Source organism: Magnolia sinica, chromosome 1 (assembly GCF_029962835.1).
Source record: "Magnolia sinica isolate HGM2019 chromosome 1, MsV1, whole genome shotgun sequence".
NCBI lineage: Eukaryota > Viridiplantae > Streptophyta > Magnoliopsida > Magnoliales > Magnoliaceae > Magnolia > Magnolia sinica.
Window position 1 is genome coordinate 23,464,627 of NC_080573.1, and position 16,098 is coordinate 23,480,724.

General features: G+C 41.7%; 1 protein-coding gene across 5 annotated transcripts in view; it reads left to right on the forward strand.

Annotated features, from left to right (window-relative positions):
- The window catches only part of LOC131243130 (large ribosomal subunit protein uL14mz), a 20,824-nt gene continuing 4,726 nt past the window's right edge, over window positions 1-16,098 (forward strand). The window contains exons 1-5 of one of the 5 annotated variants that reach the window (XM_058242270.1): window positions 54-132; window positions 168-201; window positions 1,939-2,016; window positions 14,401-14,504; window positions 15,158-15,748. In XM_058242270.1, coding sequence (XP_058098253.1) covers window positions 1,986-2,016; window positions 14,401-14,504; window positions 15,158-15,532 — 510 coding nt within the window. In that variant the 5' untranslated portion in view covers window positions 54-132; window positions 168-201; window positions 1,939-1,985 and the 3' untranslated portion in view covers window positions 15,533-15,748. The other 4 variants (XM_058242275.1, XM_058242262.1, XM_058242253.1 and 1 more) reach the window with 4 other exon arrangements.

Genomic DNA, 16,098 nt, shown 5'->3' on the forward strand with positions numbered 1-16,098 from the left:
GTACACCAGCCAATCCGCTTCCGATCCCAAACCGCCCCGTGACCAAACGGCGGCCGTTCCGCCCTGACGCAGAAGAAAGAAACAGGGCTTACCTTGCTAGAGCTGAGAGAGAGAAGGAGACGTTGAGAGAGAGAGAGAGAGAGAGAGAGAGAGAGAAAAGGAGAGCTGAGAGAGGGAGAAGGAGACGTTGTGTCAGAGCAGGTAGGTGCACTTTCAATGCAGTTGCGTTTCCACCTCCCTCTCCCAAATTCGAAATGGATAGCCGTTGCCTTTAACGAAGTAACCTGTGACTTGAAAAACACCTAATTCCTCTGTTACATTTCTTGCAATCTTACCTGATAGAAAGTAACAGATTGAGACTTTGTTACCTGTAACATTTCTCCCCCAAACACAAACTGTAAGAAAATCACCTATAACTTTCTTACATTTTACACAAGTATACAGGCATCCAAACGGCCATGGAACTTCCCATTTGTGTACAGAATTCATACATTTAGGACTCATGAATTCGTTATCCAGACCACTGATCTGATGCTTCATATCATAGATGGATCATGCACGAAGCTCTCCAAAAGAGGTAGATCCTGAGTACTATTTGGTACTTCCTGTTGTGTTTTTTAGAATAAAAATAAATTTCAAAAATAAAAGTTATTTTTAGAAAGTAAATAAATATATTAATTATTTAAAATTTTCATAAATAGTGTGTATAGCCAGTCGGTAAGAAAAAGGGTTTTTGCTTATGCAACCAGGGTTCAAATCTCCTCAAGGACGGTGTGAACCGTCCGCGGGGGTGGTGTGGGCTGTAGGGCGCTTTTTGGCGCTTTATTAGGTGCACTTTCGCATTGTCGCAAGGAGCTAAGAGAGCCTTAGTCTTTTTTGGCACTCGGTTCAAACTTTTTGGGCCATGGTACCCTGATGTTTTATTACCTTTTTTCTTTGTTGATTGAGAGTAATTGTGACATGATTGTACATGTGGCACCTATGCCATGTGTTGCTTATGTGGATACAGTTTTTCCTGTTGAATAACTGCTTTTGTCTGAATGGGTACAGAAATAACTGTCATATGACAAAGAGTCATGCCCTTTCATGGAAGGCAATTATTTGCTGTAAATGGGTATGGATTTCTTGAAGAGGCACTTTAGCACCTCTTCAGGAAGAAATCCATAACCTTTCAAATGATATAAATCCTGGATACTATAATCCAGACGAAGATACTCTTAATCCTTAAGATTATATCATCTTCTGTGCAATTACTCTCGATCTGATCTCTTGCTGAGTTTTTTCTGAACGTCTTAAGGCATATCGGTGTCAAAACTAGAGATCTGTTCAACACTTAAATGTGCAAATTTTCGTGTTGAAAATCGGATTGAGAGTTCATTGTATCCTGAAGACAATTTGCAGATTTCCTTTGTTTGCACTTGCTTGAACTTCTAGAAAAAGGGTAGCAAATTTGTCTTGAGAAATTGACTATTCAAGTCGAGCCTTGAACTTGATAGATTTGATCGTTTCATTTTTCTTCTATCCTCCGTTGTATACAAGAAACACTTGCAAATCTAACACTTCTTACACTGAATGTGGATTCTCTATGTATTTATTCTTTCTTCATCTTGTAGTTGTAAGTTAACAATTGAAAGGTCAGATTATATCCTCCCTGTGGGGAGATTTTTGGGGCATGACTCATCCATGACAGAGTACATCAGGTCAATGGTCTGGATCACTGAATCATGGGTCCCGCGGTGGTAATTCAGGTCAATGGTCTGGTCACTGAACCATGAGTCCCACATGAACAAACACAATAGGGAAGTTTCTTATCTGTGTCTTATAGAGAATTCTCCCTCTTTATTACACATGGGTTTGTGCATCTTACATGCAAACATTCTTGCATATACTATCATTACTCATTGGGTCTAATGCTACTATGTGATTCCTTCTTGCCAGGGGCTATTTTGTTATCTTTTGTTGGGTTTTTACGTGTTCCAGCAGATATGAGTCGTGTTGCTTCAACATGGTCAACAGGTATGTTTCATCCTAGGCTGTCAGTTGGTGTTTTGTTCCATTTGCTAGGAGTGCGCTTGGATGCTCAGTTGAACTTAATTGCAAGAATCTAATTTAATATAGAAGAAATGACCAAAATGTGCGTAGTGCACTAGTGCTTTTAATTTACAATGATGGTTAAGCTTCTCATTGCAATACCATTTGTTTCAAGTTGGATTTGGAATGATCTTAGTTTCAATTTGGAGCTAGTTCCCGATTAAGAATGGAGTGGGGTTAGACCCATTTTGGCCATTCTTTATTCAATTGAATTATTGCAATTCAAAACAATTGTGCATCCAAATGAAGCCTTAAGGATGAATTTTGTAATTGATGATACTGTTGTAATGATTCATCATCAGCATTATTACCTAATACTAGCATTAGTAATGCCATCTGCAAGTATCATTACTTTCAGGGTTTCTATTCATGCTTTGTATTTTAACTTCATATTTTGGTTTCTTGAAGTTCCTTTATTATCTAAGGTTGCATTTGGATGCTCAATTGAGCTGAATTGCAACAACCCAATACAGAAGAAATGGCCTAAGATGAGGGCTGAAGGGAGCACCACTTTAATTTGTGATGACAACCAAATCCCTAATTGCAGTTCATTGTGTTTCATGTTGGGCTTGGGACATGTAACTTCAATTTGGCACGCTACTATCTCATTGTGACGGATTGGGGATGCCTCCCACTGGTCATTAATACTTCATTGAATTAGATTATTGCAATTCGAAACAATTGAGTATCCAAATGCAACTGTATATAGGAATGCTAAATGCATCTCTTAGTACCATGACTGTGTATGACATATCAATCATAGTACTTCATTTGCTGATCTCCGTCGTCTGTCTGGCATGGCTCCCCTCGTTTGTTATGATGTCAGTGAATTGTATTCCTGGATTCTTATATCTATATCTTGCCACCTTTTCTCATCAGTACAGATCTTGTTTGGATTGTTCCTTCCCTTGATCTAGTGAAATCGAAGTTTTATCTGAAGGAGAAGCAAATTCAAAGAATGGTCAGTTGGGCCTCAAAGTGTTACATTATCTAACACTGTTGTATAGTACAAGCCTTGTTATTTCTGTGACCTGGCAAGCTTATCTGCCTTTGAAGTGATCTCTCTCTCTCTCTCTCTCTCTCTCTCTCTCTCCATGCGTACGATAGATATGAATCTACTGATCTCCAAACCACTGTCAGAATCCTCTTTTTGTTTGTGGTGGTTTGCTAACTCCACACACTCTCTACAAACCACTACACGTGCCAATTTGACATGTGGATTTGAAATCTGAGCTGAGCCATGTGTCAGGCGGAAAACAGCTAGATCAAGTGGATAAAAGTAAGGCCGATCAACTCTATCTGGTAGATGTGAATGAAAACAATGGGTGGTCAAAGAAAATGTGCAGTTTTTTTTATAGAGATCATGTATTCTTTTCGTTCATGTGTGATCTACCTGATACTTTAGCAGCATGTGTGTTTGGCTGGATGATCTACACTGCGGGTCCCTTAATACACAACTCAGATGTCATAGACACGTGCTGGGTTGGCATTTTTAATATCATATAAAGATGTTAGCTTCGAGCTATGCTAATCGATCAGAGGAAGAAGAAGTGATGGGGACATCTCGCGCATACGTGCACGCACGCCGCCTCACCTACGCATGTACGCACGGAGTAGGAGGGCCCCACCATCGATCTGTCTCGATGATGACGTCCAGGGAGGGCCTCCTACCTAAAAGACGAAGTTTAGTTCAAAATATTGGGCCCGATAATCAAGAAAAGTCCATCATGGGATCTCATGATCGTGGCCCACTCGTCGGATTGATTTCATATTTTAGGTTTTGCTTATTGTTATTATTTAGAACATTGTGAACGCTTTAAATTTCTCTGTTTGGTTTTTATTTTAGTTTACTTCATCGCTAAGTAATAGGTTGCGCACATGGTGCGAGTTTTGGGGTATAAGATTTTCCTTATAAATAGGCACCCCTTGTAGTTCTTTTGATTCATTGAAGTTAATAAAAAAAATTCCTGCTTTATTTTTCTGCTATCTTCGTGAGTTGTGGAAGAATTCAAAAGTGAGTGTGAAGCCCTCCCTTTTCGAAGGGTTAACTACTGTGGTGCGAAGCCACATCGATCCCGATTCACCCCCATCCTCCATCATCTTTTTTTCCATATTCGCCCACCATTCGTACTTCGAATTCGTCCTTTTATTGAATCAGATTTCTTCATTACAGTAGGTTTCCAGATTTTGGCCCGTAGGCGAGCTGAAACTTCGGCGAAACACCACGCACAAACCGTACATCAGATCGAGCTGAGATTTGGGGGTTTTAGAGACCATCCCTAGCCGACCAGGGCCAAGGTAGCCTTTTTCTAAATAGTGGGCCCCACACACGTACGGCCGGGATCACACGCATGTCCGTCTGGGCCATTGTTGTTGTCCACACGCGGGATCGTCTTTTGGCTCAGGTTTTTATCCTCTTTTATCCTCTCATAGCCGTTTTTCATGAATCCTAGCCCTAGATTACGTTTTCCCTAAGTTATTTGTTAATTTTCTTACCGTAGGGTTCCCCGAATTGGAATTTCTAAATCCCTTGGATTAGGGACTGATTACTATGCATGTGTGGATGATTATTTCTTATCTTTGAGTATCGTTTGGTTCATAATTTTTATTGATCCAGCCCTATCATGTGTAGGCCTGGACCCACATAGATTCCCCTTAATTGAATGTTTGGACTTTCATGTGGGATATGAAATTTGTGTAATTGTTTATGAACTAACGTGATCTTAAGCCTGAAATCTCGCATATCATATTTAATTTTTATGTCTTGCATCAAATTTGGTATTAGAGCTTAGGGTTCTTGTAGGGGATTTCACCACATATTTAGGGTTTGGTTTGTTTGAGTCATTCATGCATCCAGTCCATCATATATAGTTGCTAGAAAACCGTAGTCCCTGATATATATAGCTGAATTTTCGTAATGGTGTATAGTCTCCTTCATATAGAGTCTCGTAGGGTCATTTAGTTTTTAGACGCATATAGTCGTCATAGAAAGTCCTTAGGTTGAGTTAGCCAGTGTATGCCCACACGTACAGGTCATGGTTTTGGCTTGCACCCTACACTAAATATGAAGCAACTGCTAGAGTCAATGAATAAGCTGTCCCAGCAAATCGAGTATTTGGGTAAGTGCTATGAACAATATATAGAGCAACGCTTTGATCAATTTGATGCGCGTATTACCCAACTAAAAGCCTCCGCCAGGACAAATCCCAGCATTGGGGTAGATGTCCAATCTTAGGCAGGTGGCCAGGAGGATAGACCAATGAATGGAGGTGGCCAATGAATCAGTCATGGGCATGCACCCGTGCACCCACCCCAACAGGGGCATCAAGACCACTATTTTGAGTGGTACAACACGTACAGCCTTATGGCTAGAGAGAGTGCCCCAGAGGCTAGTATAGAGTTACCCACTGAGGTCATTCCGGTAGTAGATGAGTTTCGTGATGTCTTTCCTGATGATCTACCGGATGAGTCTCCCCCTAGGAGGGATATAGAACACACTAGAACATGGGACACCGTAATACCTACAACCGAGTTTGCGTTTAATAGTTCCGTCGATAGGTCCACAGGTCTCAGTCCTTATGAAGTCGTTACTGGTTATAAACCTGAAAAACCTATTCATCTTGTCCCTATGTCACTGTCCCATAGGCCGTCAGAGCCTGTAGAGTCTTTTGTGCATCACATTCATTCATGGCATCAAGAAATTAGGCAGAAGATCACTACTAGTAATGAACATTACAAATTTTCTACAGACCAGCATAAATGTTTCAAAGAATTCAATGTAAGGGACTCTGTGATGGTCCGCATCAGGCCCGAGCGGTAACCTCCGGGGGCCGTTCGTAAGTTACACGCGCGTAGTGCTGGACCCGTCAAAATTATAAAACGAAACTGTCTCAATGCGTATGTGGCAAATCTTCCACCCTCCATGGGAATTAGTTCCACATTCAATGTGGAGGATCTAGTTGCATTTCAAGGGGCCATTAATGCATTGTCTAGCCTTTCGCCTAACCATCGTGATTCATCAGACCTTTCCATTAATCCATAGCCCCCTCCCGACCCATTTTCCCAGCCTATACCTCCCATACCGATGCGTCCGGACCCATCTTCCCAGTTACTACGTCCCATACCTCTCCCGACCCATTTTTCCAACCTCTACCTCCCATACCTATCCATCCCGACCCATTTTTCCAGCCTCTACCTCCTATACCTACCTGTCCTGACCCGTCTTCTCAGCTTCTACGTCCTATACCTACCCTTCCCGACCCATTTTCTCAGCCTCTACGTCCTATACCTACCCGTCCCGACCCATTTTCCCAGCCTCTACCTCCCATACCTACCTGTCCCAACCCATTTTCTCAGCCTCGACCTCTCATACTTATTCTTCCTGACATTTCTTCTTAGTCACTCCCTCTTATACCTAACTTTCACACACCCAGAGAGGAAATAGAGGATATCTTGGACCATCAGATAGTTTTAACGTCAGTCAAGTGGAAGTCACGCCCAGCTTCAGACAGCACATGGCTCACTGCGGAGGAACTTCAGAGACTTGATCTTGACGTCCTGTAGTGGTTCAGGAGTTTTATTTCGCCAGTGGCAAAATCTTCGTAGCCGAGGAGAATTGATGGGGACATCTCGCGCATACGTGCACGCACGCCGCCTCACCTACGCACGTACGCACGGAGTAGGAGGGCCCCACCATCGATCTGTCTCGATGATGACGTCCAGGGAGGGCCTCCTACCTAGAAGACGAAATTTGGTTCAAAAGATTAGGTCCAATAATCAAGAAAAAGCCCATCATGGGATCTCATGATCGTGGCCCACTCGTCGGATTGATTTCATATTTTAGGTTTTGCTTATTGTTATTATTTAGAACATTGTGAACGCTTTAGATTTCTCTGTTTGGTTTTTATTTTAGTTTACTTTATCGCCAAGTAATAGGTTACGCACATGGTGCGAGTTTTGGGGTATATGATTTTTCCTATAAATAGGCACCCCTTGTAGTTCTTTTGATTCATTGAAGTTAAGAAAAAAAAAATTCCTGCTTTATTTTTCTGCTATCTTCGTGAGTTGTGGAATAATTCAAAAGTGGGTGCGAAGCCCTCCCTTTTCGAAGGGCTAATTACCATGGTGCAAAGTCACATCGATCCCGATTTACCCCCATCCTCCATCATCTTTTTTTCCATCTTCCCCCACCATCCGTACTTTGAATTCGTCCTTTTGTTGCATCAGATTTCTTCATTACAGCAGGTTTTCAGATTTCGGCCCGCAGGCGAGCTGAAACTTCGGCGGAACACCACGCACAAATCGTACATCAGATCGAGTTGAGATTTGGGGGTTTTGGAGACCATTCTTGACCGACCAGGGCCAAGGTAGCCTTTTTCTGAATAGTGAGCCCCACACACGTGCGGCCGGGATCACACGCATGTCCGTCTGGGCCAATGTTGCTGTCCACATGCAGGATCGTCTTTTGGCTCAGGTTTTTATCCTCTTTTATCCTCTCATAGCCGTTTTTCATGAATCCTAGCTCTAGATTACGTTTTACTTAAGTTATTTGCCAATTTTCTTACCCTAAGGTTCTCCGGATTGGAATTTCTTAATCTCTTAGATTAGGGACTGATTACTATGCATGCGTGGATGATTATTTCTTATCTTTGAGTATCGTTTGGTTCATAATTTTTATTGATCCAGCCCTATCATGTGTAGGCCTGGACCCGCATAGATTCCCCTTAATTGAATGTTTGGACTTTCATGTGGGATATGAAATTTGTGTAATTGTTTCTGAACTAACGTGATCTTAAGCCTGAAATCTCGCATATCATATTTAATTTTCATGTCTTGCATCAAGAAGTTAAATGATGACAAAGATCTAAAGCAGTGTGGCTCAAAGAAGGGAATAAAATTACTCATTTCTTCCATAGTATTGCTAGTGCCTAGGTTTGCGGTAACAAAATTTCTAGTTTGATTATGAATGGGTCTAGAACTATAGATAAAAATCAGATTTGCCATTCTATAGTTGAGTTTTGCAAGAACCTTCGATCGGTGATTAGTGGAAGAGGCTGCAGTTGGATAATTAAGAATTTAGTATGTTGGCTAGTGAGGATGCTTCTTCGCTAAAAGCGCTGATCTAGGGGGAAGAGGTTATAGTTTCTTTAAGATCCACATGCAGGGACAAGGCCCCAGGATCCTGATGGCTTTCCTATGCTCTTTTATCAGAAATTTTGGCATTTCATTACAAAAGATGTTGTGAATTTTATTGCAGAGTTTCTTAATCGTGATTGTCTTTCGAGGGAGCTTGGGGCAACTAACGTGATCTTAAGCCTGAAATCTCGCATATCATATTTAATTTTCATGTCTTGCATCAAGAAATTAAATGGTGACAAAGATCTAAAGCGGTGTGGCTCAAAGAAAGAAGGGAATAAAAGTACTCGTTTCTTCCATAGTATTGCTAGTGCCTAGGTTTGCGGTAACAAAATTTCTAGTTTGATTGTGAATGGGTCTAGAACTACAGATAAAAATCAGATTTGCGATTCTATAGTTGAGTTTTGCAAGAACCTTCGATCGGTGATTGGTGGAAGAGGCTGTAGCTGGATAATTGAGAATTTAGTATGTTGGCTAGTGAGGATGCTTTGCTAGAAGCACCGATTTCGGAGGACGAGGTTATAGTTGCTTTAAGATCCACGTGTAGGGACAAGGCCCCGGGCCCTTGATGGCTTATGCCCTTTTATAAAAAAATTTGGCATTTCATTACAAAAGATGTTGTGAATTTTATCGTAGAGTTTCTTAATCGTAGTTGTCTTTCGAGGGAGCTTGGGGCCTCTTTCATCACTCTTATTCCTAAAATGAAAGGGTCTAACCATCTCAAAGATTTCAGGTCGATCGTTCTCGTAGGAGACTCCTATCAGCTTTTGGCCAAGATTCTTGCCTATAGATTCAAGGGAGTTCTTTCTAAGGTCATTTCGAAAAATCAGGGTACCTTTATGGTGGGTAGGCATATCTTTGGATAACTCCTTGATCGTGCACGAATGTATTGATTCCAAACATAGGGAGAGGAGTGGTTTGCGAGTTTTTAGAACATATGCTTGAAAGATTGGGTTATAGCAAGAAGTGGAGAGGGTGGATAAAGTCTTGCATTCGATCTACTTCTTTTTCTATATTGGTGAATGGTTCATTGAAAGGGTACTTCAAGGTGTCTCGGGGTCTATGTAGGAGGATCCTTTATCTCCTTATTTGTGGTGATTGGGGAGGCCCTCGGTATGATGCTTCATAAAGGGGCGGAGAATGGGTTATTCAGTAGGTTCAAGTCTTCAAATAATGAGCGTCAATTCAACCACTTGCAATACGCGGACGACGTGCTTCTCTTTTGTGATGCGGAAGAGGTTTGCAAGCCGATCGAAGGTGGGGCTGGTCTTAAAAGATTGGGTGCTATGAATTTATGCTTCTTGGTAAGTGGTTGGAGATTTGGATTAGAAGAGGGAAGCCTTTGGAGAGAGCTTATAACAAATGAGTGCAATGTCTATGAAGGCTATTGGTTCATGAAAAGCTTCTTACTTTATTGAGCTTCTCATATTTAGCGATTGTGATGATAAATTATTTAGTTAGAAGCAGGATTGCTTTTCTTATTGTGGTAGTTTGGTGGTGTGGAATCCTCCTTGTGGTAGGAACATGTTGGACAAGGCGATTGTTGAGTTTGTTGGGTTATTGGACCGCCTCAAGAGCATTCATCCTTTTTCTATTCAAGTGGACTTGATGATTTGGTTGGACAATTGTTTGAGGAAGTTCTGTTTGGTTGCTTTATAGTATCATTAGCAAGCCTTCCTCTCTATCATGTCCACCTCATCCTTTCCATGATTGGTTCTATGGAGCTCCTCCAAAGGTGGCAATGTTTGTTTGGCTTGTGGGTCGTAAGGGGGTTCTCACCGTGGACAATCTTCAAAGGAGAGCCTTAATTTTTCCCAATACTTGTTTGATGTGTATGGAGGATGCAGAGTTGATCATTCTCCTCCTCCTCCTCCTCCTCCTCCTCCTCCTCCTCCTCCTTTTGCTTCTTCTTCTGCTTCTTCTTCTTCTCCTCCTCCTCCTCCTCCTCCACCTCCTTCTTCTTCTTCTTCTTCTTCTTCTCCTTCTCCTCCTCCTCCTCCTCCTCCTTCTCCTTCTCCTTCTTCTTCTTCTTCTCCTTCTTCTTCTCCTTCTTCTCCTTCTTCTTCTCCTTCTTCTCCTTCTTCTCTTCTGCTTCTTCTTCTTCTTCTTCTTCTTCTTCTCCTCCTCCTAATCTTCTTCTTCTTCTTCTTCTTCTTCTCCTTCTCCTCCTCCTTCTTCTTCTTCTTCTTCTTCTTCTTCTTCTCCTCTCTCTCTCTCTCTCTCTCTCTCTCTCTCTCTCTCTCTTGCATTGTCCTTTTGTTTCTAAAGTGTGGGCACACTTTTTGTGTTTGTTGCACATGGATTAGGTGACGCCGAACTTTGTGGAAAATCTCGTGGGCTTGGCATGGGAGAGGAATTGGGAAAGCTGGAAAAGCTAAGTGGAGGTTGATCCTCATGGTAATCTTTTGGGGAGCTCGAAATGACAGCATGTGGGTGGATGAGGTCATCAAAAATATCAAAGGGCTTGTTTTGAGTTGGGCTATGTAAAGGCCGGTTTGGTTGCCAATCTTTCTGGTTCTTCTTAGTGTTGTGTTGGGGTTCTATTCTTTTGCGAGTGTTTTTAACACCCCCCCCCCCCCTAAAAAAAAAACAACAAATAAAAAAAATCCAGCAATTCCTCTCCCCTAATAGGTAGGAAACATTGTTGGCTATCATAAAAATTAGGCCATTTAAGCGATAAGGTGGGTCTTCAACACACAAATTTTGGATGGTATGGGGATCTGCCATCAAAGACAAATGGATTAGGTGGGCCACAGAGTGCATCTTGTCAACCCACTTTTCCATTCTGATTAGATTGCCTTGCGGTTTCTTCAAGAGCTGAAGAGGTTTCCGTCGATGGAATGCCCACCGCTATCCCCCTTCCTTACCTGTTGGTTGCAGAGGGACTGAGCCATCTGTTCAAGAAAGATGAGGAGTTGGGACTGATACAAGGATTTCAAGTGGGAAGCTTATCTATTGCACTTTCAGTTTGGCAATGATACCATGGTTTTCTGTAAACCATCCACGAGAGAGATAATCAACATGAAGTTTATTCTTAGATGCTCCAAGGTGATGTCAGGTCTCAAAATAAATTTAAGCAATAGTTTATTCTGAGATAGGTTTACGTGCTTCAATATCTTGCAGATTTGCCTGTTTGCAGAACTCATGGTCTCCCAATATCATACTTAGGCCTGCAGTTGGGGGTGAATGGGTCTGCATATAGTATTTGGGATCCGGTGAAGGATAGTGAAGGGATTGGCCTGGTGGCAGTGAGGATATCTGTCACTCGTTCTTTTTTGGGGGAGGACACTCGTCAAACTGATGCTAGCTAATGTTCCAGTTTATTGTTTATTGTTGTTTATTATTCTAGTATCTGTAGAAGTGAAGATTGAAAAGATTCAGTGGCAATTCTCGTGGGGCTCCTTGGCCGAAAAGAAAAAAAAAACCATTTAGTGAAAGGGGGGAGGTCCAAAAGGCAAAGAAAAAAATGAGGCTTAGGTATCATCAGAGGGAGAGAACCGTAGTCTGCTCAGCGAATGGTGGTGGCGTTTTGGCAGAGAAAGAGATGCTTTATGGCGCAAAGTTATGGGGTTGCAAATAGGGGCTGTGATCCAGGCTTTTCTCACCGCCCCCCAGTATCCAAAATGTGGAAAAACATTGTTGCAATGGGCGATAGATCAAAAGCATGGGCTAGATGTTGACGGTTGGTTTTGGATTTTCTGTTAATAATGGAGAATCTGTAATGTTTTGGGAGGATGTCTGGGTTGTCACTTGCCCTTTGGCATCTAGATTCCCTAGACTTTACAGATTAGTGAGGGAGAGGTGTATCGGTGAATTGTGTTGACACTAGAGGATATAGTATATTGTGGAATATTGTGTTAAGAAGAAATTTGAAAGACAAGTGCTCAAGCTGCAGTCGCTTTTTTTCCTTGCTACAGATTGTCTGTCTATTGCTGTTGGTAGCCGACAAGAGGATCTGGATATGGGAAATTCTGGAAAATTTCTGGCAAAATCTTTCTTCTGTCAGGCATGCAATGATCCTGCATTGTGGTCTGCAAAGCTCCTGTGGAAAGCCCCTGTGTGCTGAAGAATAGCAGCTCTCATGTGGCTAGTGATTCACCAAAAAATTCTGATGGTGGATAAAGCTCAAATGCTGGGACATGGCCATTCCCAACAGGTGCATTATGTAAGAAAGAAGAAGAGAATGCTGCTCACCTTTTGCTTCACTGCTTGGTTGCGTCCAATGTATGGAACTTTGTCCTGTTGGAGTTTGGAATAGCCTGGTCCAGAGGTGTATCCACTGAAGAGGAGTTTATTAGCGGAAAAACTTTCCCATCTGTGGAAAGAGGAAGGAGTTGTGGAAGTTGGTGCCCCATGCAGTATTCTGTGAGATATGGAAAGAAAGGAATGGCAGGATATTTACGGACGTTCAAATCTCTAGAGCTGGCCTGATTGAAAAAAAATTAAGGCTGTATTCTGGAATGGGCTGTCCCATCTTTGGATTTTATGTCAGATCAATTGATGCGCTTTGGAAGGAATTGTGCGCCAGCGATGGGTGATTCCTGCCCGCACGGCTTTTGGTTAAATAGTTCATCTAATCAGCTGGCCTGAGTGTGTATGTTTTGTTTTTGTTGGCTGTTTTATGTTTTTGCTTGTTTTGTATCCCTGCTTTGCTGTTCATTTGCTTTAATGAAGTTCTCAGTTATTTGCTCAAAAAAGAAAAAGAAAAAAGAAAAGTAGTTTCAACCATGACCCATCCGAGAAGTCGAATGACCTGATAGATAAACCAATCATTTCAAACCTGATGGAAGGCTTAGATCTGTCTATGTAAGCATGTGGATGTCTAACTTAAGAGACTTTAATGTACTCAATACTAATATTGGCTAGCTTTATTGTTCCCGATTATCTACGCCCTTAAATTAAGGGACAATTAGGGATGCCGCTAGTTTTGTGAGTCAGTTGCACGAAGTGTGAAGAGAAGCAGTAACTGACACAGGTGTGGAGCGGGGCGGAGAAGCATCTCGTTCAAAATGTTAGCAAGTATAAATGGCTAGTCTCCCACTCATTAGATGAGCTGGTAAAGACAGTGTACTGTGTGTGAGTGATCCACAGTTCAATCCTTGGTACTGTTACCTTTCGGAAAAAGTATAAGCGCAAGCTGATCCTGTTTAGAAGGACAGTGCAACTAATTTCTAGTAAGAAGTGCATGGAAGCATTGGATACTGGCTGTAACTGTAAGACCACTAGTGCAACCATGATACCTATGCAGTTAGATGAAAGACGAGAATGATATTGGCTAGACATGTTTTTCAAAATTCCCAATTAATTAAATCACAAATGACTGGGAAGGGGAAACAATTTATTGTGTGGACAGACAAGAAAGTCACACTTTGATGTGATTCTAGTGAAGGAATGAAGCCATATTGGTGCAAGTGACTTCGTATTTTGATATATAACTTTCTACTATGTTATTAGACATGTATATCCTGTCTCATACAGCTGTATACATTAACTTAGGACAGCGTTTGGTGCAAGAAATTGACATATTTTGCAGTTTACCATAATTTTCCATTCAACACTTTTCAGCAGAGAACTTTTATATTTAAATATAATATAACATTTAGACCATGTCTGCTGTTTTGGGCAGAGTTTCAGGACTCTGCTGAGCTGACACGTTTAGGAGGTTTTGAGTATGAATGTAATTGGATACTCTTATCCCATCTGCATTATTTGGCTGAAATTTTTGTCTTGGCTGAGTGAGTGATTCATATCCATTATGAATGAGTTCCATTACCGGTTTTGGTCATAGATTATGAGTTGGGCATTGATCCTGGCTCAGAAATCCTTGGTTTTTGGTGAACTGATAATGTGGTTTTTCCCAAATCACTTAAGAGAATAGTAATGAAGTTATGTGCTTGTGTTATGTCTTCATTCATCATTGTCATGCCATTGTCGGAACTATTTAAGCTCAGGTTTATAATGATTGCTTGGCAAAGCTTTACAATGAGCTGCCGACTTGGCATAACCTTCCTCCCTTACCCAGGCTTGGGACTTACCTGAAACATCACTTTCACGCAGAGTTATGTTGTGCCCCTTCACAAGTTATTGCAGTAATAAGAAATATGAATATCGTGAATAGCCTTGTTTGTTATATGCATTTCATGAGACTGACCTTGTCATGTATGGCAAAAAAAGTGGGTCGCTCATTGATGGGGAGCATTGGAAACCATTCATCGGGTTTACTGAGAACATCACATGATATAATGACAAGGCTGGGCTGCAGCAATTTCTTCTCTCAGGTTTGTTTCTATGGGATTATACTGTTCTGTTTGATTTTTCATGCTCCCACTACTTTGTCCGTTGATCTCAGCGTTCTTTACTTCATGGAGGAAATGTGTCTTCTTTTCCTTTTTGAGATGGGATATGATGAAGGTCCCCCCTGCCCCTACAATTGGTTCATGGTTTGGTGATCCAGGCTGTTGATATGTTAGCCCCATGATGGATGGACGATGCCCAAAGAATCTCCAGGATTGAAAGATCTTAGCCATCCAACCGTTGAACCTCTTTCCCATTGAATATGGACAGTTGATGTGTTTTTTCCTAACCATCTGTTCGCAGGCCACAGAATCAAACAGTTAGGCTTGTTCCACCTTCGAGATGTTTGGGAAACTATCCATCCACTATGAGGCCATACAAATCAATTGTTTGGATCACCAAACCACGTGCCCTCCTTATATAGGACTAATGCCTGATGACACTACATATCCTCTGACTGAGGGTCATGCATGGACTTTTGGCCATTTTCCCAACAACATGGAGATCTTCCGAGATATCCCGACTTCCAAACCTACACATTTTTCCCAAGAGTTTTCCCATGGTTCTGAAGTTCTTTTTAAGCATATTTTTGTAATATCATTATTTTCTAAACATGTTTCTTCTTTGGATTTTATAGCAGCAAAGAACATTCATTCAAATGAGGACCAACCTCAAAGTTGTCGATAACTCGGGCGCAAAGCGGGTCATGTGCATACAAGCTCTAAAGGGGAAGAAAGGGGCAAGATTGGGAGACACCATAATAGCATCTGTAAAGGAAGCTCAACCCCGTGGCAAAGTTAAGAAAGGAGAGGTGGTCTATGGCGTGGTCGTGCGTGCAGCCATGCAGAGGGGCCGTTGCGATGGGAGTGAAATCAAGTTTGATGACAATGCAGTAGTCCTCGTCAACAAGCAAGGGGAGCCAATTGGTACCCGTGTTTTTGGGCCGGTGCCTCACGAGCTTAGGAAGAAGAAGCATGTCAAGATTCTAACTTTGGCAGAGCATATTGCCTGAGGAATGCTTTTTAATTTTTTTTTGTCAGCTTTGTAATTTTCTCATTTTGGACTTTTAAGTACTTGTGGAAACTTTCATGTCAAAGAGAGAGTAATCCTTGTTGTGTAGGATTGTTTTGAGGGCGGAATTTTATCCTCCGAGTAGTAGATTGGTAGTGTTCTGAATTGTTATCTGTTTGTCTTTGTTACACAATCTTGGGAAGTGTCTTTTCTCTTATTGATTCTTCTACTGAACCTTGGCATCAAAATATGAGGAATTATATGATCCTCAACATGGATTTGCACACTATATTTGGGTGGTGTGTTTGCACAAGTGGGATCCAAAGGTTCAGTAGTCCAGACAATTTGGTCCATTTGGCCCCGACATGGATGGACTGTGCCCTGAAGTATCTCATATTTGGAAGAATCGAGCCATCCATCTTGGTTTTCTTTCAGTTGAATCTCTCTTCTAGATGGTTTATTTGCAGGCCAGAAAATGAAAGCTTAGGATTGGCCAACCAAGGATATTTTCAGGGTCTAGTCCATCTCAATGTGCAGATCCTTGGGTCAAGGATCGTATAATCCCTG